At 36.5% G+C, this 27,258-nt stretch overlaps 1 protein-coding gene and 1 pseudogene across 1 annotated transcript; one reads left to right on the top strand and one right to left on the bottom strand.

Moving 5' to 3' along the window:
- Positions 1-14: 14 nt before the first annotated feature.
- Positions 15-17,936, top strand: LOC113055949 (metalloproteinase inhibitor 2-like). The gene is made up of 5 exons (XM_026222344.1): positions 15-437; positions 13,697-13,797; positions 13,893-14,004; positions 14,905-15,029; positions 15,619-17,936. The coding sequence occupies exons 1-5, from the start codon at positions 311-313 to the stop codon at positions 15,814-15,816; spliced, it is 663 nt and encodes a 220-aa protein (XP_026078129.1). The 5' UTR covers positions 15-310; the 3' UTR covers positions 15,817-17,936.
- A 1,996-nt stretch (positions 17,937-19,932) lies between these two features.
- LOC113055945 (sideroflexin-2-like) lies at positions 19,933-25,756 on the bottom strand (annotated as a pseudogene).
- Between the last annotated feature and the right edge of the window lie 1,502 nt (positions 25,757-27,258).

The raw sequence follows: 27,258 nt of genomic DNA, 5'->3' as shown, positions 1-27,258 counted from the left end.
GAGTCCACGAGCAGCTATTAAGGCATGAACCTGGTCTCTCCATGAGAACACACCCATAGAAGGCAGTGGAAAAGAAGGAAGCCTGGAAAGACCATTAAAATAGAGCAGCAGTGCACTTCCTTTATTTCCAACAAGCCCGTTCGTCTCCGAGGAATTTAACAGCAGTAGTCACACTAATACTCAGCGCGTGGCATCTCGAAAGGCGGTGGACATTGTACTTTTCGGCTGGGTGAGGAACTGGATCATTATTGACATCGCAGAAGATCGTCTACCTCCCTCTAATTCTGCTGTCAGATATTAAAGTGAAGCAATGAAGAGTGTCAGGAGCTGTATTGGCACACTTGTGGTGCTGGTACTGTTTCGGGTGGGAGAGATCGCAGAAGCGTGCAGTTGTTCCCCCGTCCATCCTCAACAGGCGTTCTGCAATGCTGATGCTGGTGAGTGCGTGTCAACAATCTCAACCATGCTACGCCACAATGCAAAATTGTTACTATAGCGAGTTTCTTGCAAATGCATCATCAATAGGGTTAATGTGCCTTTTTTATAGCACAAAGGCTTTACGTATATTGTTTAAAGCCGCACAAATGTTAAGTAATTTTTATCAGAAAAACCTAAAACTACACAAATATCCTCTGTCATGACAACAACAAAGTTCAAGGCTGCTCTGATGCTGCTTTGTAGATGAAATGAAGCATCACAAACATTGGGTTTGAGGTGGATAAAAAAAAAGCCACATAAAAGCAGTACTAAAACATACCAACTCTGACCCATCTCTGGATCAGAGGCTGCTCTAAAGCCGCTTTACTTGTAAATGAAATGCAGCATCAGCCTTAAAATTAGAAGATTTAGAATTGTATTAAATATTTATTTCGAATAATAATAATTATTATTTTACAATTATTATTATTATATTGTGTTATCATTTATTATTTTTTTGTAATTAATTTATTCAGATCTTTATATTATTCAAAATATCATAATGCCGTAACATTCCGCAACTGTAATTCTAGTGTAAATACATTTATGCTGTCTGTCCGAGTAACTGAACCACACTGAATCAGTCCATGCACATTCAGTGACATCTAGACCTTGTTTTCCAATCCAGATCTGTGAGGTTTTGGGTTGTGAAAATTGAAAACTTTTAGTACCCTTTTATGGGTTGTACTTGAATGTGTTGTTCATCTTGCTAGCGTTTTTTCTACGTATGCATCTGTGCTATTGTTTTAGTGCCCAGTGTGGATAACAGCAGATAAAGCGTTCTGTCTGTTGGTCTGTTATCTTTGGCACACACGTCCTGTTGCTCGAGCTGAATGACGTTTTGAGGTCTGTTAATCTCTATTTATATCTGGCTTCTCTATTTCATTCGTCAGAAACAACTATTTATATCTGCTTTTCACCAAAAGCTTTTAACTGGCCTGAAAACACAGAACCAAAACAGTACATTAAGGATGTACAATCCAAAATGAGACTGCATTATTTTGGCTTAGTATCATTTGTTGAAAGCAAATTGCCTGTTGCATGGGAAAATCATGGTGAGATGCCAAACAAATATGGATGTGGCAATCTTGTCTGCTGGTAAAAGACTGAAACCCAAACAGGATGATGATACATTCACACCATTCTTATTGGCCTGTAGATTCACACTGATTCACTGTCTAGCTGCAAGCCTCCAAATCATCTGCGCTCTTCTACAGCACAATATAGTGTGACTAGAAGGGCTCAACAGTAAGTTTTTTTTTTCTACTGACCTGCAGTATTTCAGATTTCTACCTGATCTGCCAATGCCAGAACAAATCCATGTGTCAGAAAAAGAATGTTCACACACACAAACATATATATATATGTGTGTTTATTTCCTTTACAAAATTGTTAAATAAATATTTTATTGACTACTAACTAAGGCCTACATTTCTTGTGCAACTGGTCTCTATTTCATATTTCTCTCAGATGGAGAGAGCTGAAGCATAAAAATTAGCAAGAATGTTTTGCATCCCACTGGGGCTTTCCCTCCTAGTTCATGCTTAATTCAAGCGCCATTCAGACATGATTAGCTAGGTGCGCCAACCGCTGAAACAGAACCCAAGCCCTGTCTTGAGCTGCTAATATAAGATAAGACAAATACACACAGGCCAGCAGTCTCCTAAAGTGTTTTAGAGGGCTTAGAGTTTCATTAGAACCCCGCAGCTCTTGCAGAAACCATCAGAGAGCATCCGACATCTGGCCGACAGCTCTGGATGTGCCAGAGAGGAAAAAGCAATGAAAGTCAAGGGCCTTTCAGAAATATGCATGGCATTCTTCAAACAGTGAGAAAAGCTCACTCTTTGGCTGCACCACCCACCCTTGCCTCAGCACTCTGGCTTTGAACCAGACTTCTTGGATGAAGAGAGAAGGTTTTTTCCACCTTTTTGTGAAAAGTTAGCTTTAGTGGTTGTTGCGAGAGGTTTGCGTCTTTCCTGTCTTGCAGTGGAAATGAACAAGCTGTTAGCCGGAAATTAATTTAGTGCTCGTATTTCATAAAGTGACCAAACCAAAATGCAGTCATTTGCCCTTTGCGGTCTGTTAGGGTATTTGCAAGTATTCCTTTTGAATCTGTGCTTGGCATTAATAAGGTTTACGTGTCATATATAAAAACCTTAGTCATGAGGATCCAGTCTTCTGTTCCCTGTGGGAATGACACAGCCCCATTATTTACCTCGCAGTTCACTGTTACTGAGTCGAGCACAACATGCTTTTACAGAGTCTGAACAGTGACAGGACTGTCTCAAGACTGAAAACTGTAACATGAGGAATGCCACTAGATTTTTCTCTCTTTGAACTTTTAGAGTCTGTTGTTCATAATGCATTTCAAAGCTCAGAATGTTTGTTTGTCTGCAAAACCACTGAAAAAAAAATAATTTATTCATCTGACAATAAGAGGACAGCTGGGAGTGTATATTGATAAAAAATTAGTAGGAATGAATCGAATCAAAAAAAAAAAAATTAACCAGCCAATGGAAACTGCATGGAAATTTGTTTTCCGCCACTGAATAAATAATAAAAATTGTAATTGTGACTTTTTGTCTCACAATTCTTGTGAAGTTACATATCGTAATTCAGAATTTTTTTCTCAAAATTGCGTGATATAAACTCAACTGCGAGTTATAAAGTGAGAACTGAGATATAAACACTGCAATTCTGAAAAATAAACTTCTAAATTCTGACTTTACATAACCGACTTTTTTCCTCAGAACTGGACTATATCTCCTAATTGAGAGTTTATATCTCACAATTCTGAGAAAATAAGTCTTAATTTGTAGATATAAATTGCAGTTGTGAGGGGAAAAAAAGTTTAATAAAGAAATAAAGTATATTTCTCTATGTAGCTCGCAATTCCAAGTTTAAATCTTCGAATTCTGAGATGAAAAGTCACAATTATCTTTTTTAAATTATTCTTCTGTGGTGAAAACCAGCTTCTATAAAACTCAGAGAAGTCAACATGAAACCTAAGTTGACCCTATTTAATTTCTTAATGCATGTCCCTGATCTTATTGTGAATGATTCACTTGTAATGTAATTATAATTACAAGTCTTGTAATGTGCATGTAATTAAAAAAACTTAAACTCCATAATCTTCAATCTATTACTTATGGATTAAATCAAGTCTCGTCCTACACTAAATATTAGGGATGCATCAATATTGAAAATATACAGTGGGTACGGAAAGTATTCAGACCCACTTAAATTTTTCACTCTTAAATACATAATTGCAGCCATTTGCCAAAGCCAAAATCATTTAAGTAAAATTTTTTCCTCATTTATGTACACACAGCACCCCATATTGACAGAAAAACATAGAATTGTTGACATTTTTTGCAGATTTATTAAAAAAGAAAAACTGAAATATACATACATATGAAATAAACAGCTAACAAAAATTATTTTGTTTAAATAAATAAAAAAAAAACACTAAAACTAAAACTTTTAAATACTACAAGTGCGTATAGAAATCACAACATTATAACGTACAGTATGAAAAATCAGTCATCATTCTGAGACTTTAAGTGAGCCTTAAATGCCAGCTAAGGTAATCTGAATGTAAAAATAGAGTATACCGATATAAAAAAAATCTCCAGTATTAGCTAAAAAGCCATTATGGTACAGAGATAGTGTATCTTTTGTTTCAGTGGCATGCACAGACCTCTGGAGGGGCTGGGAAGAAGTGGTTTTACGAGGGCACAATCGTGGTGTTTTGCATGGAAATGTGTCAAATCATACAAACAAAATGAGTTATAATTCATGTTGACTCTAAAGGATTACCTTGAGGATTGTAACTGCCTTGTTTTCCTTGGTGCAGCCAGGGTTGTTTATACTGTAGAAACTGCCCAACTATAAAGGCCCAATTATGCTGGTCATCTGCTCAAAATATTTACTAAGCCAAATGCCATGAGCTGAAATCGTAGCCTGATCCCTTTTGGCAAACTGACAAGCTCGGTGTCATGAGGCAAGTAAATAGACTGTAAGGGTCACAAGGGTCAGAGAGCAGGCCGGGTGTGGTGCTGAACATTCCTGAATACAGAAGTGGTGAGGATCTCTTTGGTGGAGGTTGAGGAAGTTATAAATTGTATAAAAAAAAAAGAAATTACCAGTGGAAGATGCCAAACGTACAAACATTTCTCCAAGGGAGCCCTTTGAAAAGGTTTAGTGTACCCAGAAGCCTTGTAGCAGGACCAGAGACTGCTGTACTAGGAGGCATGAAAACAATGCTGGTCATTCATGTAGAGTAACAAGGGAACCATAATGTAAAGGAGCAGACAGACTGCAGAAGTGTGCTGTGTCTAGCCATACCGATCAACTATGCTGTACAGACAGCCTAAACAACCAGCTGTCCAACCAATTATTTCCCACACACTTTTAGTGAGTTATACCTCTAGTGGGTGGTTTTATTGGTGTAACATTAATTAAATAACATAAATAGTAACATAAAACACCCTAAAATACTTAACTGAAAAAAGCAAGAAACAAAACTGTTTAAAAATAATAATCTGATGTAACACGGGGGCAGTTTTTCACAGTAGGTTTTATTACTTAAATTAAAAAAAAACATTTTTATTCAGGAAATTTACTGTAAACAAATAAACTAAATGTGATATAAACTTATAGTGTAAAAATGTAATTCATACTTCCGTAAACCATAGTTTACAGTAAAAAATTAATTCAAATCATGTAATGTAATATTTAAAAAATCTAATTTTTCACTGCATGTGGCAACTTTAATTAACTTTTTTTGTTTGTTTTAACAGAAAACTATTCCAAACTTAAATGCATGGATGTTTCGCCAGTCATTACTATTACATATCCGGGTCTTTGGCAACCTATATATCCAACGCTGATGAATCTCTTAACTGCTGCAATGGCAGAAATTTCTCTAAATTATATTTTAATAACAATTACAAAAGAATAAAATAAAGCACATGTGATTTTGAAGCTTAGAATGGTTCAATTTGAGCAGATAATTTTACCAACAATGTCCCTGATTGTCATCGTCAGAGCGCACTTCCCCGTATATTCAGCATCTGTCTCATATTCCTCATCTCAACAATATGACTATGTCATAATATGACATATTGTCATATTGTTGAGATGACGAATATGATATATTATACCTAAACCTACCCGTCTCCACCCCCTGATTCCTAAACCCACCCATCTCCACCTCTAAACCTACCAATCTCCACACCCTGTATGTGGATCCAACCACGCCCCCTGGATCTTGTGTTCTAAAGTGAGGGGCTACTGGTAAATTATTAGGAAAAACGGCATCATTGCCTTTCAAGCAGTGCCACGTTGAGAAATAAAGGTGAATTGCATTCATTGAGTCATCAGATATTTCATTATTGTTGCGCAGGAAAAATAAACTTAGGCTACACTATTGCATACCTCGGGTCACTAGCGACCCTGTATACTTTTTACAAAAAATTCAACAGAAAACAGACATTCTTTAAAAAAAATATTGTTACATTGTTTATAATTAATATCTTGAGGGAATACTAAGAAAGTTGATGTATGAATATAAAAAATTAAGGAGAAGGAGGGTAGTGAATGATGTCCCGTTCGCTAAATACCCGATCTATGCATTTAAGGGTTAAAATAGCCATATAAAAGCCCCTTAGTGTAAAGAAAATTTTAATATTCTAAAGAACCTTTTTTCCACAATAAAGAACCTCTTGTGCAATGGAAAGTTCTCATGGATGTTAAAGGTGGAACCATAGATGCTAAAGAAACTTTGTTTACGAGTTGGCATTTTTCATGTAAAAATTCCAAACATTATTTCCAGTGTACCACTCGTTGCTTTGACCTGATTCAGTGATGAGCCTCGAGAGCAAGGTTATTTTGGTTATTCAATTCAAACATACCTCGCTCATAAGTGGAACATTGCTGCTTTGATGTCAAACCAAACCAATCAGCTCTACCTGTTTCACAGAATAAAGATCTAGTCTGGAATCGGTCATCTTCGCTGGCTCAGTGACATATGACAGAGCCCATTGCCACATTTAATAGCCTCAGACAGTAGCAGAAAACACCAGCAAAGAACTCACACTGCTTTGTTTTTTTTAGTCTACTGAAGGTGAAACTGCATTTGAGCCTTGTTTGCAGGTCAAAGCCAAGCACTTAAATTCTCTTGGTCATAAAGAAGGAGAAAAGTATTTACCAAGAACATATTGTTAGCTGGAAAGTTTCTAAAAATGCATAAATATGCAAGTCCAGGAAATCTTCAACCTCCCACAGGCATGATATGTTTATTGCAATCACCTGATGCGTCACATGATTCATTTTCAATGATGTTTGTTCACCAGAACCTCATCTTTTGGGCCACACACAGCATGCCACAGTGTATGTCAGATTGTCGCGAGGATGTGTCTTTTGGAAGCTGCATGTCAGGCAATTTGTTGGTTCTCCACCTTACAGGAAATAAAAAAAACATCCAAATGTGAAATCTTTCCCCACATTGTGTTTCGATAAATACTGGGAAATGAATGGCATTTAAATGCAGTCAGCAAACCTCACTCAAACCAGTCTTTCTCCACATCCTGCTGTGTCCGCTCTGACTGTTTATATACCCAGGCTCAAAGCAGTGGGCAGCATCCAACTCTCAGTTGTCCAGCTCTGACCTTTTCCATTTTGGTAAACCTCAGAGTCTTCGAACATCTGCACAGACTTTCTTGTACAAGCATTGACAATGATGTGCATAAATCCAGCAAATTCTGTCTTTTGTGCATCTTTTTTTTATCTTTACACTATGAAACGGAACATGGAAGTCTTGTAAATATCAAACAAAAACATTGGTCATGTGTTAAACTACTACAATGTACACTCGTCCCATTATCTGCGCTGTGAAACATTACCAAACACTGAGAATAAAGTAATCAGAAAGTACGGTATAATATAAACCCATTAATTTATAGTCATTGATTTTAAAAGAAGTAGAATAACAGAATAATTCTGTTTACAAAAACGCTGATTGGTAGAATTCTTTTCATGATTTTTATCAGTAGAATTTAATATATATATATATATATATATATATATATATATATATATATATATTTTTTTTTTATGCAATTAAAAAGCCAAAATCTTCTAGAGAAGCATATGTTGTTGCTTCAAACCTCAGAGTTCCTGGAACATTTATATAATATTTTTTAAAGGCAGTTAATCTGAGAAAAAGAATGGGAGTTTTTTTTTGTATTTGATACCTATGAGGTGGAATAAATTTGGGTTGTGGTGGCCCTCAGTGAAGTCAGTGAGTGCTGTCTGTGAAGGTAGGAGTGGAAGAGGAGTTCGGGGACTTTTGGTGCAGTGGTCTGCCTGGGCTCTGTGCTGGTCATGATTGCTAAAAGCTGTGCAGGCATACGGAAACTCAGGATGTGGCAAGTATATGTGGTGGGTATATTTTCATGGAAACTATGACATTTGATTATGATATGTGTATATGTTAGAGAGTGTGTAAGTCATCTGTGGAGGGAGCAGGCATTGTGGGATATGCATGATTATCGGGCAACAAGAATGTGGGTCAGGCAGGAAAAATGAAGCATTGGGAATGAAGCTGAAGACAGACCGTGCAGAACATCAATCCATTTGAACTGCAGAACTGTGAGATATAATAACCCCTCTGATGCTTTAATTATTAAATCTCAAAGAAAATAGAATAAACTTTTGATTAATACTGTGACCATAAAACTATCAGGATCCCACACAGAAAAAGCTTCCTTCTATTTTTAGTTGATCAAATTTTGTGTGCTGGTGCTTACCGTTCAATGTCACTGTCTGTTAAAAATGGTTGGGAGTTATTTAGCGTTAGCCAAATAATGATTTGTTGTTTTAGAAATGTGGAGTCAAATTGCATTTAATAAATGTATACTGAATGCTATTCCAAACTTGACTATTTATTCATACAGTCATACAGTTTTAAATAACTAATGACAGAATTTCCCCTTGATGGGTTCTTGACCATGACTCTTGCACATGTGACACTTAAACAGCCAGTATAGTGAAAAATGTACCATCCGATCTAAGCTAAAACTTAAGACTTTCTATGGGTCATCCGTCTTTCTGAATTAGCCACATCCCTGGGTTGTACTCAGAAGCTGCATGATGTTGGTAACAGAATGCTCTCTCATACTAATGAGTGACATCTGTAGAGTCAGGCAGTAGCTACTGCTCCTCACTGCGGGATGCTCTTTTGAGAATTGTTTGATTACTTCACCAGGAGAAGCTTGGCGTCCTTGCCCTCAAAACGTTTTTAGCCTAGAGTCGGGAATTTTAGGTGCAAAACAGCTTGTGTTGTAGCTTGACCTACTTTAACACTGGAACCCCGATAAACTGGTTTTAGAATAAGACTATATTGATCTTTAGTTCTGGCACAGTGTTATCGTGCCCTATAGTTCAGGACCAGGAAAGGCTTGACATACACAGAAAAGCATGCAGCTTAGACTGGAGGAAGAGGGGGGCTATCGTTAACTTTAAGAGCAATGAAGCCTTCATATTTGCGTCTTTTCCAGCCCATAAATTGAACCCATGGGTGTATAATAATGGCTGAGTGTGTTTGAGTGTGTGTGTGTGTTTTCCATTTTCTAGTTATTTTATGTCCCTGCAACCTACATTTTCCATGGTGAGCAAGGGCCTCAAAAACTGCAACCATCGCACTTGGTTTTTCCATGTCTATCTCTGACTCTCCTGTGATATCATTCAACTATTTTTCATTTTCACGTTTGAAGGAATAGTTCTGTCATCATTTACTCACCCTCATGGCTTTTGAAACACATTTGATTGTCCTTGGAGCACAAAAGAACATCGCTGTATTTCCGAGCTGCTCTGTCCTATACAATTAAAATAAATGGTGACCACTTGTGGTCAAGCAATATTTCTGGTCCCCATCCACTTTCACTGTATGAAAGACAGCAGTGGTAACATCCTTTAAAATGTTTCCTTTCGTGGAACACGAAAAGAAATAAAGATAAAGTTTTGTAATGACATGTGGAAATGAAGGAATTTTGCGTGAACTATCCCTTTAACCTCAAGTAGCCCTGAGAGTTTAAGTAGCGAGTCTAATTCAATTTGTAAAAATCTAGTTTGTCTCATAAACTTCATTTTTATCTCCATTACATTGCAGCGTTTGCTTAAGTAGTTTTGCAGAAATGTTCCTGAGCATTCCCCGAATTAAAACAAGCTGTCCTGACAAAATACACAGCCGATCCAAACAGCTGGCAAAGCATATCAACGCTACAGAAAGACTGCCTGTTTATGAAAGGAGCACTCCGGCTAATATCTTAATGTTTCAGACTCTTCCGACTGACCTCATGTCAGTTTTCGGAGTATGTTTTTCTGACTCAAACAGAAGAGGTGTGTATAGGCCATAACTTACAGCAGCTGTAATTGTAAGCTGGATTTACAAGTCAGCTGCTGCTGATGAAGTTGTCTTGATTCATTTTCATCTGCAGTTGATTAACATGAAACTGCACAGTAATCATCTTCTCCTTTTTTTTAGAGCTATTTTTGTTTCTGGGTTTAGTCGACGGGACAGCTTTCAGACTCATAAGCTCTCTTTGGGTGTATTTCCAATCACTGATCAGGAGTAGGAATGTCATGTTTTATACAGAAAAAGGCATTATCTGTTAAAAGGGTGAAGAAAATGTTTACTTGTTACAGTATCTTGTTGCTGATGGGCCATACATTCAATCACAATCCTGAAATCACGCAAAAACATTTCTGTGCAAAAATGCATATTTATATAAAATATTTAAAATTGGATTTATTTAAATATGCTTTACACTGATAAGTATAAAATGTGTTGAGTTTATGCCAAAGTGAATGTAGTTGCAGTAGTGTTTTTTTTTTTTTAATGCTGATTTTTTTTTATCATTATGTAGTTTATATACTCAAATGTATTTAAATTTTAAAGTTCATATTTATTCAGAATTTAAAACCGAAATCATTCCAATATGCTGATTTGCTGCTCAAGAAACATTTCTCATTATTATGAATTATTATTATGTCTTTACTGTTTCTTTTGATCAATTTAATGCATCCATACTATTAAAAAAAAAAAAAAAAAAAATCTTACTGACCCCAAACTTTTGAATGGTAACGTACACCAATTAAATATTATTTCATTCAGTTTTATAGAAATTAGAATTTTTTTTAAATGCATAAATCTTCAAAAAGATTAAATGAAAAAATGAAAGCTGGGAACAAAAGAAAATATAGATTACATTACAAAACACATGAGTTTGGAACTGCACTGGGTCACTTATTTTTTCTATACTGTACAAACCAACCGCAGTAGACAATGCTGAAATAAAGGGCAGCAAAACTTTGTTATTGGTGCTGTGGAGTGGCTTCACTTTTGGGTATTCCCATGACATACCCCCGAAACTTAAAATATCTGTTCCCCTTTCTTGTTCTTGCCAGAGGCACTGCCAACACGTATAAATGATGCATATTGTCACTGATCCTCATTTTAGGTGACCAAATGGCTATGTACACTGTGGGCATGGGAAGGACGTGGTTATTTTTGGGTAAATATGTTTCAAAAAGTGTGACTTGCAGTATATATCTGGACAACTTAGAAAACAGTTTGCCAAGCAATGACACGATCCACCCATTTACGGAGACAAGTTTAGCTTTGAGGACAACATTACCCTGTAATTGTTTCATCATTGGTTTACTAGGCAAATGTAGACAAGACCAACATGTAAACAATGCACCATTTTATAGCGATAGCTCATAAGCAGTACTTCATTTCACAGCACAGTGAAGTGTGATTCATATATGGACTGATTTAATAGAATTAAGATCAACGTCCTGTAAAACACATATGGTAATTATGAATATCATCACAACACTTATGAATATACAATGATTTGCACTAACATTTGACAACTAGAAAGCATCTAAATGTTTATACAGAATGTTCTATAATGTCTGTTTATGTTACTCTTGAAATATTTGATTCTGATTGGTCAAAACATTCTGCAGTGAAATATGTTTGTATAAACTGTAAAAATGATCATTGTCCCACCATGTGAGCATTTTATTATACTAATATACTAATTTTTACTATTAATATCAATATTTCATGTCCATTTGTTTACTTGTTTATTAAGCAACCATATAATAAGTCGGAAAATGAATATTTATCTGGTCATTTTTGCAAAATACACCACTTCAGAATGACCAAATCTCTCTGTCAGTGATTTTGCAATAATGGCAGTTGATTTCATAGAATGCATACATAGTACACTTCTACATTTGTCTTTCAGGACTAGGAATAGTTTCATTCAAAAATGAAATTCTGTCATTAACTTACATTCACATTGTTTCAAACCTGTATGACCTTTTGTGGAACAAGCAGCAGAGTTGTGGTTTAAGCAGCAGAGTTTGTATAAATGTGCTACACATTTTATATTAGAAGGTTTCCAGCTGTTTACACTTCTGTTAAAGTAAAGCTGCGGTATGAGGATGACACGGCTGAAGTTAAGGGTTGTGGAGGTTAAACGGTTTCTTTGAATGATAGAAATGCTTCTTTTCATCCCCTTAAGTTCCATTCTAAGTTTACGTGCAGTACTTAAGTGAAAAAAAAAAAACAATAACAGCCATTTAATAATGATTTAGGATAATAAGGGTGAGTATAAAAGGCAAGAGAATGAATGAGTCAGCGCAAGGATGTCATGTGTCAGCTTCTCAAGAAGAGGCGTCTCTGCCTCATGTTGGCTGACCTGACAAATCGAGTTAAAGAAATGCTGGACAGCTTCAAACGCTCAACTTGCAGGAAATAGGATTTGGTTTTGGGAGCATGACTCTCTTTAAATAAGAGAGACCTCTCGCTGGTGTTTAGACAAGGCCTCAGATGAGAGGTGGCATGGAGAAAAGTACAGCACAAGAGTCATGTGCCTTTTCATCTTTTTTTTGATGACGTGACAGAATCTCTACAGCCCTTGTGCTGTAGCTTGTATATTTTACTGAGTCCAAGTAGTGGTGGAAAAACATGGAGAATATTCCACACATTAAAAAAAAGACTCTTTGGCTGAACTTAATTTAGTTGTTGACAGTGGTTTTAAAACTTTGGATATTGGTTTTCTTGACATTGAATTAAACTGTGAACTGAAACTGCACTGATAATAAATGATAAAATAACTGAATCGAGTAAAACAATAAAATGACATGCGTCAAATTAACCCAACTGAATCTTTTACAGTTAAAGTATAGCTAAGAACAGTGCATGTTGGCATGATAAATGCAGTTTTTTACCAACCTAAGCTCAAGCTCACCACAATGGTAACTCAAAACACCAACATAATAGAAACATTTCTCTATTCCAAGTTAACAATAAAACTTCCTATTTCTCATCTTGTTGAAAACAATTCAAATAACACTTAAATACAACATGTACTCACCCCATTCAGTCTTGTGCAAGGTTTGCTGGGAATTGGAAATCCCCTGCTTCATTTCAGCAATGCTGCACAAATAGAAATTAAACTTTATAGTCCCAAGAAGGCAAGTCAGTCAACTCAGCGGCCATCTTGGAAGTTCAGCTCCTTTTATACAAGTTTAAGCAAGTTCCCTCCACATATAATGTCTCTGGTAAACTTCTGGTTTGCACATTTAATGGATTTCACAATAACAAATTATTGGGTCTCATTCACTAACCTTGTGTATGCAACTATATATATATATATATATAAATTTTTTTCTTTCTTTTTTTTTATCATGATATATCAACGTCTTTAAAAATAAAATTGTAAAAAATAAAATAAAAATGTAAATTTTAGTAGTAATTAACTGAAACCACACATTCACAAAAATCTTATCTGGATGGTCTTAAAAATGTGTTAAGATGAAATTTTATAAATAGATAATTAAGTATATTTAATCTTATAAGTATATCTTAAGTATATATTTTTTTAAATGAAGGCACCATGAAACTTTATTTACATCTCACAAAGGTTTCTTAGCTTTTCTTATTAGTTTATTTGATTTAAGTCAATTCTCAATCATATTTTTACCATAATAGTAGATGAAATACAAATAGTTTTAGATGTAATTTTACTAAAGCCCCGGAAAAGCATACAAAAAATATTTTATCAAAACTGTGAGTAAACTTTTTTTCTTTTGCATTTAGTTCATGAAATTAACATTTTCATTATTCTTTTCGCTGCAGTAATCAGGGCCAAAGTGGTTGGAAAAAAAGAAGTGGATTCTGGGAATGATATTTATGGGAACCCCATCAAGCGGATCCAATATGAGATTAAGCAGATCAAGGTGAGGGATGACGATGACGGCTGTTATTCAGATCTAACCTGCAATGAAAATGTCTTTCATTGAATAAAGCAAGAGATTTTGTTTTCCTCTCTCAGATGTTCAAAGGCCCGGATCGCCACATCGACGTGATCTTCACCGCGCCCTCATCTGCAGTGTGCGGGGTGACGAATTTGGAAACTAACGGCAAGAAGGAGTACCTCATCTCAGGTAAAAAATAAAAATAAAAAACTCATTTCTCTGCAGCTGTTGTTTTTGGTCAAATAAATGTACAGTCTAACCACACAATGTTATTGGTTATTGCCTTCACAGCAATGCACTTGCCAGTTAGCTTATGCTTCACTCGAGGCAATCTGTTTTAAGACAGGACAGAAGTTTACAAACCGTGCCTTATTGATGTACAATGTGCTGAATTTACAGCTGGGTTTCAATACACTTCTCTTCTCTCTAATGAACTTGCTGAGCAGGCAACTCTAAAGGGAAAAAACACAGAATATAAAAGAACGTCAAAAGATGAACACAGACAACTTCTGGTTTCCCCATCTCAGACCATTCCAGCAGAGCCCAAATTACAGAGTTGACAAGGCAGAGGTCTGTGGAGGGTAGCAATTGCCTTTAAAGCCGAAGTTTTAGAGGAGGAGGGGAGGTAAAATAATGAGAGAGCTGATCCTGTAGTGCGGAGTAACTGCTGAGGTTGTGTTTTCAAGGCACACATTCCCTTCTCCACACGGAGTAGAAACTACCCAGGTTTCAGACTGTAACCAGAGCAGACCTTCAGAAACCTTCGTTTTGAGCAAAAATAGAAACCATCTTGAGGTTGTTTACGTCATCGTATTTGTGTGTTCCCTCGATTTTTGTGAAGTCCCAAATTGTGGTTAGCTACTCCTATTCTCCACCAGAAGGGTTCACAAGCTTTTGCACATAGTGTTTTTCAAATCTGTACTTTGATACTGAACAGTAGATGACTAACAGAAGGGTTCGGTTTATAAACGTGGTGACTTGTTATGGTGTTCTCGTGCTGTTATTTTGTCTGTTGGGCCTCGTTGTGTCCGTGACTATCAGATGTTTGCAGATGGTTCAGATTGTTTTGTCTGCACATTGTGTTTCCAGGCAAGGCGGAGGCCAACGGCAAAATGCACGTGACTCTGTGTGATCTCATCATGCCCTGGGAATCCATGAGTGCCACCCAGAAGAAGAGCCTCATTCAGCGCTATGAGATGGGGTGTGACTGCAAGGTGAGTTTATTTCTCCTGTGGACACATAATAATCATTACTGTGGAACATACTGTCAACAAGGGTAGTGTACAATTCAGAATTCTTTCTTTTCTTCTTTCCATGCATTTATCCATGAATCAGTCTATTCATCAATCTGATTCTGAGTAATTATCTGTCTATTTTCTATTATGCATCCATCATTTATCCATCCATGCACCTTTGTAATTATGTCTTTCTTTCAATCCCTCCATTTGTCTATCTGTCTATCCATCCTTCCATCCTTATATTAGGCCTATAACCCTCAAACTGTTCATATAGTGTATAAAGTGTGTTATATATCTTTGTTTTTTTTTCATTTGAAGAACTACATCATTTGGGTACTCAATACTTGCACTAGTTATATTACAAAATAGTGTAAAACAGAGCAGAAATATTCCAAAACACACTTATAGAGACTTTAGGGTGGAATCTGAAGTTGAGTCAGTAGGCACCTACTGTACCTAGCTAATATTTAATAATAAAATGTAGTTTAATTTTAGCATTGTTGTTTAAAATAATACTGGTTTAAGTATCACATCCTGTTTACAAAGATTGTTTTGCTGCACTCAGATCACACGCTGTGCAACCTTCCCATGCGAGATAAGCACCCAAGCAGAGTGTCTGTGGACAGATTGGGTGACGGAGAAGATAATTCATGGGCGCCAGTCCGACCACTATGCCTGCATCAAGAGAGGAGACGGCTCCTGCGCCTGGTACCGTGGAGTCGCGCCACCCAAGAAAGAGTTTCTGGATGTGGAAGACCCTTAAAGTTTCTCTCTCCCTCTCCACTTCACCCAATCTGAGATTCTTCCAAATATCATAGATAAGGTGTAATTTAATATCGACATAAAGACAAAACTCTACTAAATTGAAATTGAAATGCCTTAAGGCTAGATTATTGTACAGTCTTCATTAGATATCGCAACATGAGACAGAATGGAGCAAAAGTAACAACCCCACCTAAGGCTGGCACCCAGAAAACACTCCTCATCATGTGAGGGACAATCTTTAAAACGAGAGCACTTTCTGTCCCCCTAAACAGCGCTTAGATTTCTCTCTGCATAAAAGACTGAATGATCTCTGCAATCTCCTAATAATGCAGTCTCTCTGCTCATTTCGCATTTTCAGTTTCTGGTATTCTGGTCCAAACCCACACGGGGTGGTAGTGAAAGTATTACTTTTGAAGGTAGAGTAATTTCCCAAAGCTGTGCCAATTGGTCCGTTTAGATAAATGGTGAGGCAGGACTTCCCAGATAGTTCAAAGATGTGCAGGGACCTGGAAAGAACTTAAGACAGCTGGGGTTTGGGAAAAAAGAAAAATAAAATTAAAGACCAAAGTCAATGTCGCTAGACATGAATTTGTGACAGAAAATTGTGCTGCTGACCAAATTTCAGAATGTTGAACCGTTTTATATGAAGCTGTTATTCATTTAACTTCCACTGTTTTTCATCATTGCTTCATGGCATATACAGGAATAACAATGTAAACATCTATTATCCTGAAAGACAGTTGAGTTCACAATAAGTTAGCAATATATAATAAATTCCTCTCTAATTCGGTTCATGCACATTTATGCATCAAACATCACTAATTAGTTTTGTCAAAATGTCTGTTTACCTTTCTGAATCTTGTCTCAAATGCCCACAATGAGTCCAATTTATGCATCTATTCCTCCGTTAATAGTTCAGTGTTGATACTATTTGCACTTTTTAAAGATAAAACCAAGAGGACTCTCTCCTCTGATTTGTAATTCTCATTTTTAGTGCTTTTGTTGTTGATTTGCAAACGCTTAATCTTTAAAATTTACAGCATCAGTTATCTAAGGTCCTAGTGAGCCGTTTTATCTTCTGTAATGTTCTTATTAGATTATGTACACGATGAGGTATGTAAGACTTTAGTTGCCATGGTAATGGGAAGACCCTTTGTTTTGAGAGAGTAAAACAAGGCTGATTGGATTGGCATGCAAAGACACAGGCCTATAGCATGCACTGAGAAAGAGGAAACAAAGAGAGAGGTTCCTTCCTCCTGAGATGTCAATAAACTCAGGAGTTTATTGGCAGCTTGAGAGGAAGGCACAGAGTTGGGTTGTTGCAACTGTCCCCTGATTGGGCGTTGCCAAGTCACGTGATTGACTGAGGGTGAGGCGTTAAATTACTAGTTGCTAGGCGCTTCGTTAGGGTGAACCATGTGGTCCGATGTGGTAAGAGTGATTGAGAGAGAGGAAGACAGACCACTGTTGAACTGACGAAAGCAACAAAAGTTTTGATCGATTTGGAAAATATAATGCATCATAATTGTTGTACAAAATCTGCACCGAGATCATTTGTATTGACAAAGGGAGCATTCTTATGGGTAATTGTTCAATTCATGCCTTTCTATTTTGGCTATCAGTGTTCCAGCATGTACGAAGCTTTTTTTTTTTTTAAGTGTGATTTAAATTAAGATTTTTGTTTCAGTATTCTCACTTCTTTCTTCATATCAGAAGCATTGTCATAAACGAGCTAGATCTCTTATGAATAGTCTATATGAATCTACAAGTTTAATGTTTAATATGCAACGACCTATAACTACTTAAACTGCTTTGTATGAATAAATGAATTTTAATGGCGTAAGTTAAATGATTTTGTTTCCACGTTTCTACTTTTTTCAAAATGAGTTATTACCTTTGATTTATATGATCATTGTATTATTTTTTACCAGTCTTTGTCTTTCTCTTTTATGATTTGCTGAAAAGAGCAGGAATGTGAGACCTAGTGTCTGAACCACATGATAAAGTTGTGGTAGAAGAAGCAGACTATGCATGTCTTTGATGCTTTGTGTAATTCCCATGTGGACGTTCACTTGACCGATAAATATACAGTATTACCAAATAAAACATTAAACTACATCAGCTTGTCCCTTTATGATTTATTTAAATCTATGAAAATATATTTTTTATATTCCTGTAATATAAAAATATTATGCATATTCATATTATATACACACACACACACACACAATTAAACTGAATTAAATCTAATTCATATATTATAGTATATTTCAGCATGCATGCATGCACGCACGCGCACACACACACACACAGGGTACGAAAAGTATTCAGACCCCCTTAAATTTTTCACTCTTTTATATTGCAGCCATTTGCTAAAATCATTTAAGTAATTTTTTTCCCCTCATTAATGTACACACAACACCCCATATTGACAGGCAAACACCAAATTGTTGACACATTAAAAAATAAAAACTGAAATATCACATGGTCCTAAGTGTTCAGACCCCTTGCTCAGTATTTAGTAGAAGCACCCTTTTGATCGAATGCAGCCATGAGTCTTTTTGGGAAGGAAGCAACAAGTTCTTCACACCTGGATTTGGGGATCCTCTGCCATTCCTCCTTGCAGATCCTCTCCAGTTCTGTCAGGTTGGAAGGTAAATATTTAAGGTCTCCCCAGAGATGCTCAATTGGGTTTAAGTCAGGACTCTGGCTGGGCCATTCACGAACAGTCACAGTTGTTGTGAAGCCACTCCTTCGTTATTTTAGCTGTGTGCTTTGGGTCATTGTCTTGTTGGAAGGTGAATCTTCAGCCCAGTCTGAGGTGCTGAGCACTCTGGAGAAGGTTTTCATCCAGGATGTCGCTGTACTTGGCCTCGTTCATCTTTCCCTCAATTGCAATCAGTCATCCTGTCCTTGCAGTTGAAAAACACCCCCACTGCCACCACCATGCTTCACTGTTGGGACTGTATTGGACAGGTGATGAGCAGTGTCTGGTTTTCTCAACACATACCCCTTAGAATTAAGGCCAAAAAGTTCTATCTTGGTCTCATCAGACCCGAGAATGCTTCAAGTGTTTTTTAGCAAACTCCATAAGGGCTTTCATGTGTCTTGCACTGAGGAGAGGCTTCTGTCTGGCCACTCTGCCATAAAGCCCCAACTGGTGGAGGGCTGCAGTGATGGTTGACTTTTCTACAACTTTCTCCTTCCTCCCGACTGCATCTCTGGAGCTCAGCCACAGTGATCTTTGGGTTCTTCTTTACCTCTCTCACCAAGGCTCTTCTCCCCCAATAGCTCAGTTTAGGTTATGGTCGTCCCAAACATCTTCCATTAAATTATGGAAGCCACTGTGCTCTTAGGAACCTTAAGTGCATCAGAATTTTTATGTAACCTTGGCCAGATCTGTGTCTTGCCACAATTCTGTCTCTGCGCTCTTCAGGCAGTTCCTTTGACCTCAAGATTCTCATCTGCTCTGACATGCACTGTGAGCTGTAAGGTCTTACATAGACAGGTGTGTGGCTTTCCTAATCAAGTCCAGTCAGTATAATCAAACACAGCTGGACTCAAATGAAGGTGTAGAACCATCTCAAGGATGATGAGAAGAAATGGACAGCACCTGAGTTAAATATACGAGTGTCACAGCAAAGGGTCTGAATACTTATGACCATGTGATATGTCAGTTTTCTATTTTAATAAATGTGCAAAAATGTCAACAAATCTGTGGTTTTCTGTGAATATTGGGTGTTGTGTGTACATTAATGAGGAAAAAAATGTACATAAATGATTTAAGCAAATGGCTGCAATATAACAGAGTGAAAAATTCAAGGAGGTCTGAATACTTTCCGTACCCACTGTATATGAATATACAGTATGTATGTTTGTGTGTGTGTGTGTGTGTGTGTATGTGGGGGGGGGGCGTCTTTTGGTGGCTTTATAGTATATTTTAGCCCATCAGTGTGACTATTTAACAGAAGTGGTGCATATTTACCTTCACAAAACTATAATGATCTGATACTGCCCCCGAGTGGCAGGAATGAATATTGAGCGCACAGTTGTACAAAAATAAACACAAGCTCCAACTGTGGTTCAACTCTCATGAGTTATCACAGACCAGGGGTTTATTTCGGCAGCTCTCTGTTTATTTCATCATCTCATAATGATGAAAAGAAGTACATAGCTCTGACAGTTCACAATGAGGGCAGGTTTGTTTTTTGTTTTCAATTTAAGACACACTTTAACCATGAAATACTCTTTCAAAATGATGTTTAATAGACTGTACTTTCCCCCACTTTATGCTTGTAACTGGTATTTCAAACATAAACAAGATCTGACTGTATATTCCTGAACGTCTGACAGTTTAAGGAAAACCTGATAAAATTATTTCACTGATTGCTTTAGAGGCTACTAAAGCATTAAACCTTTAAAATAAACTGTTCCTGAGAGATGTATGTGGTAAATGATGGTGTATGGCATCAGAGGGAAACACTTTTTAGTCTTTTCAATCTGTTCTCGATTATTCAGGGTAGAGCATATACAACAGGATCGAATGACAGGGCAACTGGATCAGGTTTATCCAATGTCTATAAATTTTGATTCACAAATCAAACTGATTCTTTGCAGCAGTCAGGGCCAAATTGTAAAAAAAACTATACATCAATTATGCTTTAGTGCATAAAAACCTTCTTTCTAGGATATGAAACAAACCCTTTAATCAAAAAAGTTTCTTTTAAGAGTGAAAAAGAGTTTCTAATTGGCCGATGACGCGTGCATCCAGTCTGTGATTGGCCAGCACTCACAGACCCTTGTTGAAGTACACGTAACTGACACGGCCCCCGTACTGAGAAATGATTGACTCCCTGAGCTCAGGTTCCAGCTTGGATACAGCCATAGAACTGCAAATCAAAGTGCAAATGATTGATTAGTCTGGTACAGTTCAGAGACCGCAGTTATCTTGAACACATCTGAATAAAGGATTTTAGAGAGAGATAATGGGTGAAGCAACTGCAAAAAGTTATGTGTATAAGCTTAAAGTCATAATGAAACTGATTTAGCATGTTATCACTTCTTCACCAATGGATCCTCTACGTACAGTGAATGGGTGCCGCCAGACAGAGTTCGAAAAGCTGATAAAACATCACAATAATCCACAACAGACTTTAGTCCATCAATTAATGTCTTGTGAAGTGACATTTCGGAATCAAAAACATATGTTTTTTATGTATTTGTTTTCACAAACATGCAGCTTTTTATTTCACAAGAAACTAATTGATGAACTGGAGTGGATTATTGTGGTGTTTTATCAGCTTTTTGGACTGCATTGGTAAGCAAGTGATGTAATGCTAAATTTCAATGAAGAAACTAACTCAGCTACATCTTGAATATTCTGAGAACGAGTACATTTTAATTTTTTTATAAAGAATTTTTTGGAGGGAATGATTCCTTTGAAGAGATACTATCCCTTACATAAAAAAAAGAAATTATGTCATGTACAGTATATGCAAACTTTACCAGCTCTGAGGAAACAGTGAACACGCTGCGGGCACCATGAAGATCAGACTGTGAAAAAGAGAAAGGCATGTTGTCATTTCATCTACTGAAACAAGATCTCATACATTTAGCATATCAATTGTTGCTATTTTCATAAAAACAAATGTTATCACTTACAATACGCCAACCATCATGACTTGCAGTGGCCCATGAAGAAATGTGATTTTCTGCCACAGGAACGAACAAATGCAAATATGTTTTATATAAATTCATACCTGTTCAGCAAAGGGTTTACAGACTTCACAGACCCAGGAATCCCAATATAATATAATCAACAATAAAAAATAAGATTATCTATGTAAGACTTATAATAATTGCGATTGAAAACATTATTATGCTACATTATGCATTAAACCATTAGTTTATGATCATTCAAAGAGTGTTAAAACCATTTGAAACCTGTATGCATTGATGATAACTGACTGTTATATGAGAACGACGGTTTTGAGGTCTGTGAGAGAGTGAATTTATAACAGAAGCACCTGCAGATCATAAACTAGCTATTTTATCGCTTCTCCGTTCCATTGCGTGCTCCTTGGATACAAAACAATATGAGGCTCACCTGCATGAATCTGTATTTTCCAGCCTCTGCATTATAATGGGGAGAATGACTGGAGAGAACAAAGAAAGTGGCTCAGGATTCAACACTGACTGATGGGTGAGATGAGGGCTGCTTTATTTTAGCACCGAGATCTGATAACACCGGCCAAACTCTTTGCACTTACTCATGCCTGGCGCTGCCATGGTAACTCGAGAGATGACCACCTGTGTGATGCCCTTGACAGCGGCTTTCTATGAAAAACGCAGACAGAATACACTATTTATTCAGTCAATTAAAAACAAAGAAATGCTTGTAGTGTATCATGAAACGGATTATTGTCAGCATTAAACACATTCAGATCTATTTAAACTGATGTTTCGGCTCATAAATTTACATACTCCAGTATGTAAGGATTGCAAATCATAATAAATTGATATAACAATAATAGATATCTTATAAGATACACAAGGACGTGATGTAAAAAAAATTTAACAGGCATTTTTGTGTAATTTATGTTATTAATTTGTCTTGTGGAATACAAACAGTTTCTTTAGGGCAGTAGGCCTACTAAATAAAGAATAAAATGTTTTACAATATTATTTTCTAAAACGAATACACATTACGCCATGTAAACCTCAGAGCAGAACTGTAACTAGTTTCATCAGGTGAGGTTATTTCAACCTAAAACAACCAATAAATGTCCCTCACCCTTGAGAGGCCCAGTGTATTTCCATCTTCATCTGTCACAGCAATGCCGTTCAAAATCTCCCTGAACAGGAAACAATAAACTTGTATGTATTAATATGTAAATATGTGAACCTGATGAGTAAGACCCACCAAAAAATAAAAGATGGTAGGAAACATAAGAAGTCTCACTGTTGTCTCATCATTGGAATATTGACGCAGTTAGCCGCGGCCACAGCAGCGAACGGCACCCAGCGTGCCACCAGTGGAGGAGCTTTCTGAGGAGATAACAGTTAAAGATGCTTAAAAGACATGGATAATGTATAACCTCTGCAGATACACCTGTCAAACTGAACAAAGGAAGGAAAGCTTTAATTATTTGAACTTTAATTCTTTCATACAAATCTACTGTATAAATTAAACGGGTACATCTCAATAAATTAGAATGTTGTGGAAAAGTTCATTTATTTCAGTAATTCAACTCAAAATGTGAAACTCATGTATTAAATTAATTTAGTGCACACAGACTGAATTAGTTTAAGTATTCTGTTCTTTTAATTGTGATGATTTTGGCTCACATTTAGCAAAATCCCACCAATTCAATATCAACAAAGAAGAATATGGTGACATGGCAATCAGCTAATCAACTCAAAACACCTGCAAATGTTTCCTGAGCCTTCAAAATGGTCTCTCAGCTTGGTTCAATAGGCTACACAATCATGGGGAAGACTGCTGATCTGACAGTTGTCCAGAAGACAATCATTGACACACTTCACAAGGAGGGTAAGCCACAAACATTCATTGCCAAAGAAGCTGGCTAAACACAGAGTGCTGTATCCAAGCATGTTAACAGAAAGTTGAGTGGAAGGAAAAAGTGTGGAAGAAAAAGATGCACAATGAACCGAGAGAACTGCAGCCTTAAGAGGATTGTCAAGCAAAATGATTCAAGGATTTGAGTGAACTAATCCACTACATATCACATATCCTGTCTGTAGGAATAGAGTATTGCCTTATTATTATTTATATGAGGCTGAGTAATACCTTTGTGTAGAGGTTCAGCCCAACCGCAGTGGCCAGTGCTGTGCTTGTTGCTGTCACATAAGCTACTCCAATCTGCCTGAGCAAAGAAGTCACACACAACACAACAACAACAAAAAAAACATATCTGGAACTGAAGCTTATCTGTTATTTGAAGCTCCTTCCCAGACATCTGTTAATAAATCACTAGGTATCACGGGGCGGTCACATTTTAAGAGGTACATACATGCTACAAACCTACCATTTCTTGCAACTGAGTAAAGTTCAAAGAAAGAAACGAGTCATAGGAACTTACTTTGGTGTGATGGGGGAGGCAGCATTGCGATTGGTGTAGTTGACTAGAGCGTTGAAAGACTGGTTAACCCACTGCCAGAACACTACAGCAGGAACCGTCCTACACAGCAATACAAAATAATTGGTTGGTTGTTAAAATATATAGTACATATTGTTATAAATAAGATGTATTGTGCAATAAATAACCAAATAAAATGTGACCTGTAAAACTGAAGCATGAACCCTGTGATGGCCATACCCCCAGGCACCTGAAATGACATTCTCCCAATCAGATTCATCCTGTCACCTGTGTCAGGATGAAATGCTGAGTCATACAGCTTCTTGGCATAGTGTAGCTGCTCCACTGTTGTGCCAGGAGGAACAGAGCCAGCTCTAGAGGAGAGAGGAAGCAAAATAATGTAAGACACAGGAAGAAAAAAGAGAGATCTACTCATCAAATCAATAAATATATTCACCTGCAGCTCTCCACTAAAGCTTTGGCTTCATCTAGTCTGGAGTCAGGCAGCAGAACAGTGCGGCAGTCAGTGATGTTGAAAAAGTGTTTGAGACGGCCCATGAACGTGGATTGATCCCAGCGTGGGACGTCGATATCAAAGCCCTTCAGAGATTCCATGCTTCACTCTCTGCTTCCGAAGAGCCTGGGTAAAAAAAAAACAATATTCAATACATTGATGGTTTCCAGTTCCAGTCCACAGATAATCTAAGATCCACAGGACAAAACAAATGTGACATTTCAGATGTCAGTCCAGTAGGGGCTTAAACTCAAATGTGAACTCATTTACTCTCTTCTTTGAGTTGTACTATTTTATTACAAACTGGTTTCTCATCTAACAAAGCAGCGTATCTCCAAATGCTATGATAAGAAATTCAAAACCAAGGCTCTTACAGTGAGGCAAGCTATGCAAACAGAATTATGGCTATCAGGAAAAAACAGACCAGGGCCTTGACCAATAACAAAGTTTTATTAATTGTCTCTGCCAATAATCTTGACTAGTGAAAGTGAGGAATTTAATCAATTATAACCAGTTTAGTTCAGTCTTCCAACCTTCACTAATCCTTAACAAGTAGCCTAATTTCTCTCAAACAATATGGCTTTTACGAAAATGTACAGGATACTATAAATATCAGTAATGTTATTATTTACTGCAGTGAGTTGAATGCATACTGTAAGTACACAAAATTAGGGCAAAACACAAAACAAGCACACAGTGAATGACTTTCAATGGGTCTAAACTTGTAAAGATCATTTTCATTCTGTTAATTTGTTTCCTTACCGGTTTAACTTGATTTACTGGTAGTTTAAAAGAAAATGTGTAAACTATATGCTATAATGAAAATAAAATATCACCAAAATAATAGAACTATGTACAGTTAACTATAACAGATAGGTTAGTATGTCACCAGCCAAGAAGTTTAGGGAAAGAGACCTTACGTTAGACATACAAAGTATGCGTTCGCTTTTAAAACATCAATAATTCTCAAACAATAAGCAAGGATTTTCATAAAACCAGCCCTGCATTACAATTGCATTAGAAGTATGCAAAGTAGTAACGTTAGCTAATTTAGAAAGCAGACTGTATCAGAAGTTGTCCAGCAGCTAGAATCGATTCATGTACACTAGTGCACACAAGCACCCGGATATGCGCTGTCAAAACAGATCAGAAAAGACCCCCACAAATATCAGAAGTGCCGCTTGAAAATACCTGTATAAAGGGACGTGACACTCTTGTTTTTATCTCTTGGCGTTGCAGTAGTAGTAAAACCCAATGAAGAGGGTTAAACACTGATGATGTGGGCTTGCAACAGTAGACGAGCACGTGGCATTCTACCTTCCAATCCCTGAAGAGAAGAATCTCCCTCCCCCTGCCTACACTCTGATTGGACATCAGAATCACTTCCGCGAATCGGTTCCTTCGAACACTTCAAAGAGACGATTCGAAAATAACTAATTCAGCTATTATTGTGCGTCATGAAATTACATGTTGTAAAACGTTTCCAATAAAGCATTTTCAACAGTTGACAAGTCCCAGTTCAGTTTATTACAGCCGATTCAACACATAAAAACACAAAGCATTCAGAACCAGTTCAGAATCGATTCACTCCAAATGTTGTCAGAAAGGGACGATTCTCGTTTCAGTCAGTGAGTTTCTTTTCTTTTTATTAATTATTTTTTTTTCCTTTTTTTTATTAACCAGAAACCAGAAATATACAATAATAAACAGAAATGTACATATTAATGCACAGAAAAAAAACATGCCAGAGTGTACAAACCATTTATTGAGTCATCAAAAAACAAAATATTCTTTACAAATATGACAAGTATTCCTTGCTTTTTTTATTTACAATGTTCTCCAAACTGGTGCAGTAGTCTTTTGTCTCCTAAAAAACAGAATAAAATTTGGCTTGGATCCTGACCATTTCTTCTTGTGTATATGAAAATTTCCCAAAATAATAAACAGTTGTACAATAAAATTAAAATTATTATTATTATTTTCTTTGGAATAATACATACATATATAAAAATTTAATTTAAATATAACATTTGTTTTCTTTTTAATGAAATTTTCCATATCCACCCACATTTTTTTTGTTTGTATACAATTACAAAACAGATGGACAATAGATTATTTTTCCATTGATCAAAAATCACATGAATAATCAATCTCTAACTTAAACCTCTCTAACACACTTTTAAATGTAACCTCTTTTACTTTATTATTTAAACAGTATGCTTCACAAATACACCAAGCTTTTTTCCAGTTTATATTCCTAAATATATTGGTCCACATCAAGCTTTTATGAGTAGCTGTTCCACCAGTTATCATATTCCTAATATGTTTATTTGTACACCTATGTTTTAAAATATCAATATCTCCTATAAACATGCTGCCTTTAACAAATATTGCCTCAGAAGAATAATCACTTCCACAAACTCTTACAAAATGTAACTTGTTGAGGTATGGCATCAAATACAACAGCATACTCTTTTGGCGTTATTCAGTCAGTGAGTTTCGAGTTCAGTGTTGTTTACTCGAGAAACGCTCGGATCGATTCAGTATGATTCGTAAACGAATCGTTCAAGTATTTGTTACATATGTTTTATTGTTTTACTAATAAAAAGTTGTTCAACCAATTCGTTCTGATACTTTTACTGAAGTCATTTTGTATATACATTACACAATATATTTTATATTACGGAATATGTATAATGGAATTTATTGTAATTATATGAAACTTTATTTATTATTACACTGATTCTCTTATATCATCATGTTATTTGATCTCTGTGTACATACCATCTGCTTTGGATTTGATAACCTCAACAGCTTAAATACATGA

The sequence above is a fragment of the Carassius auratus genome, chromosome 37, assembly GCF_003368295.1.
Source record: "Carassius auratus strain Wakin chromosome 37, ASM336829v1, whole genome shotgun sequence".
NCBI classification, from domain to species: domain Eukaryota; kingdom Metazoa; phylum Chordata; class Actinopteri; order Cypriniformes; family Cyprinidae; genus Carassius; species Carassius auratus.
Note: the sequence above shows the minus strand (reverse complement) of the source record. Positions and strands in the feature narration are given on the sequence as shown.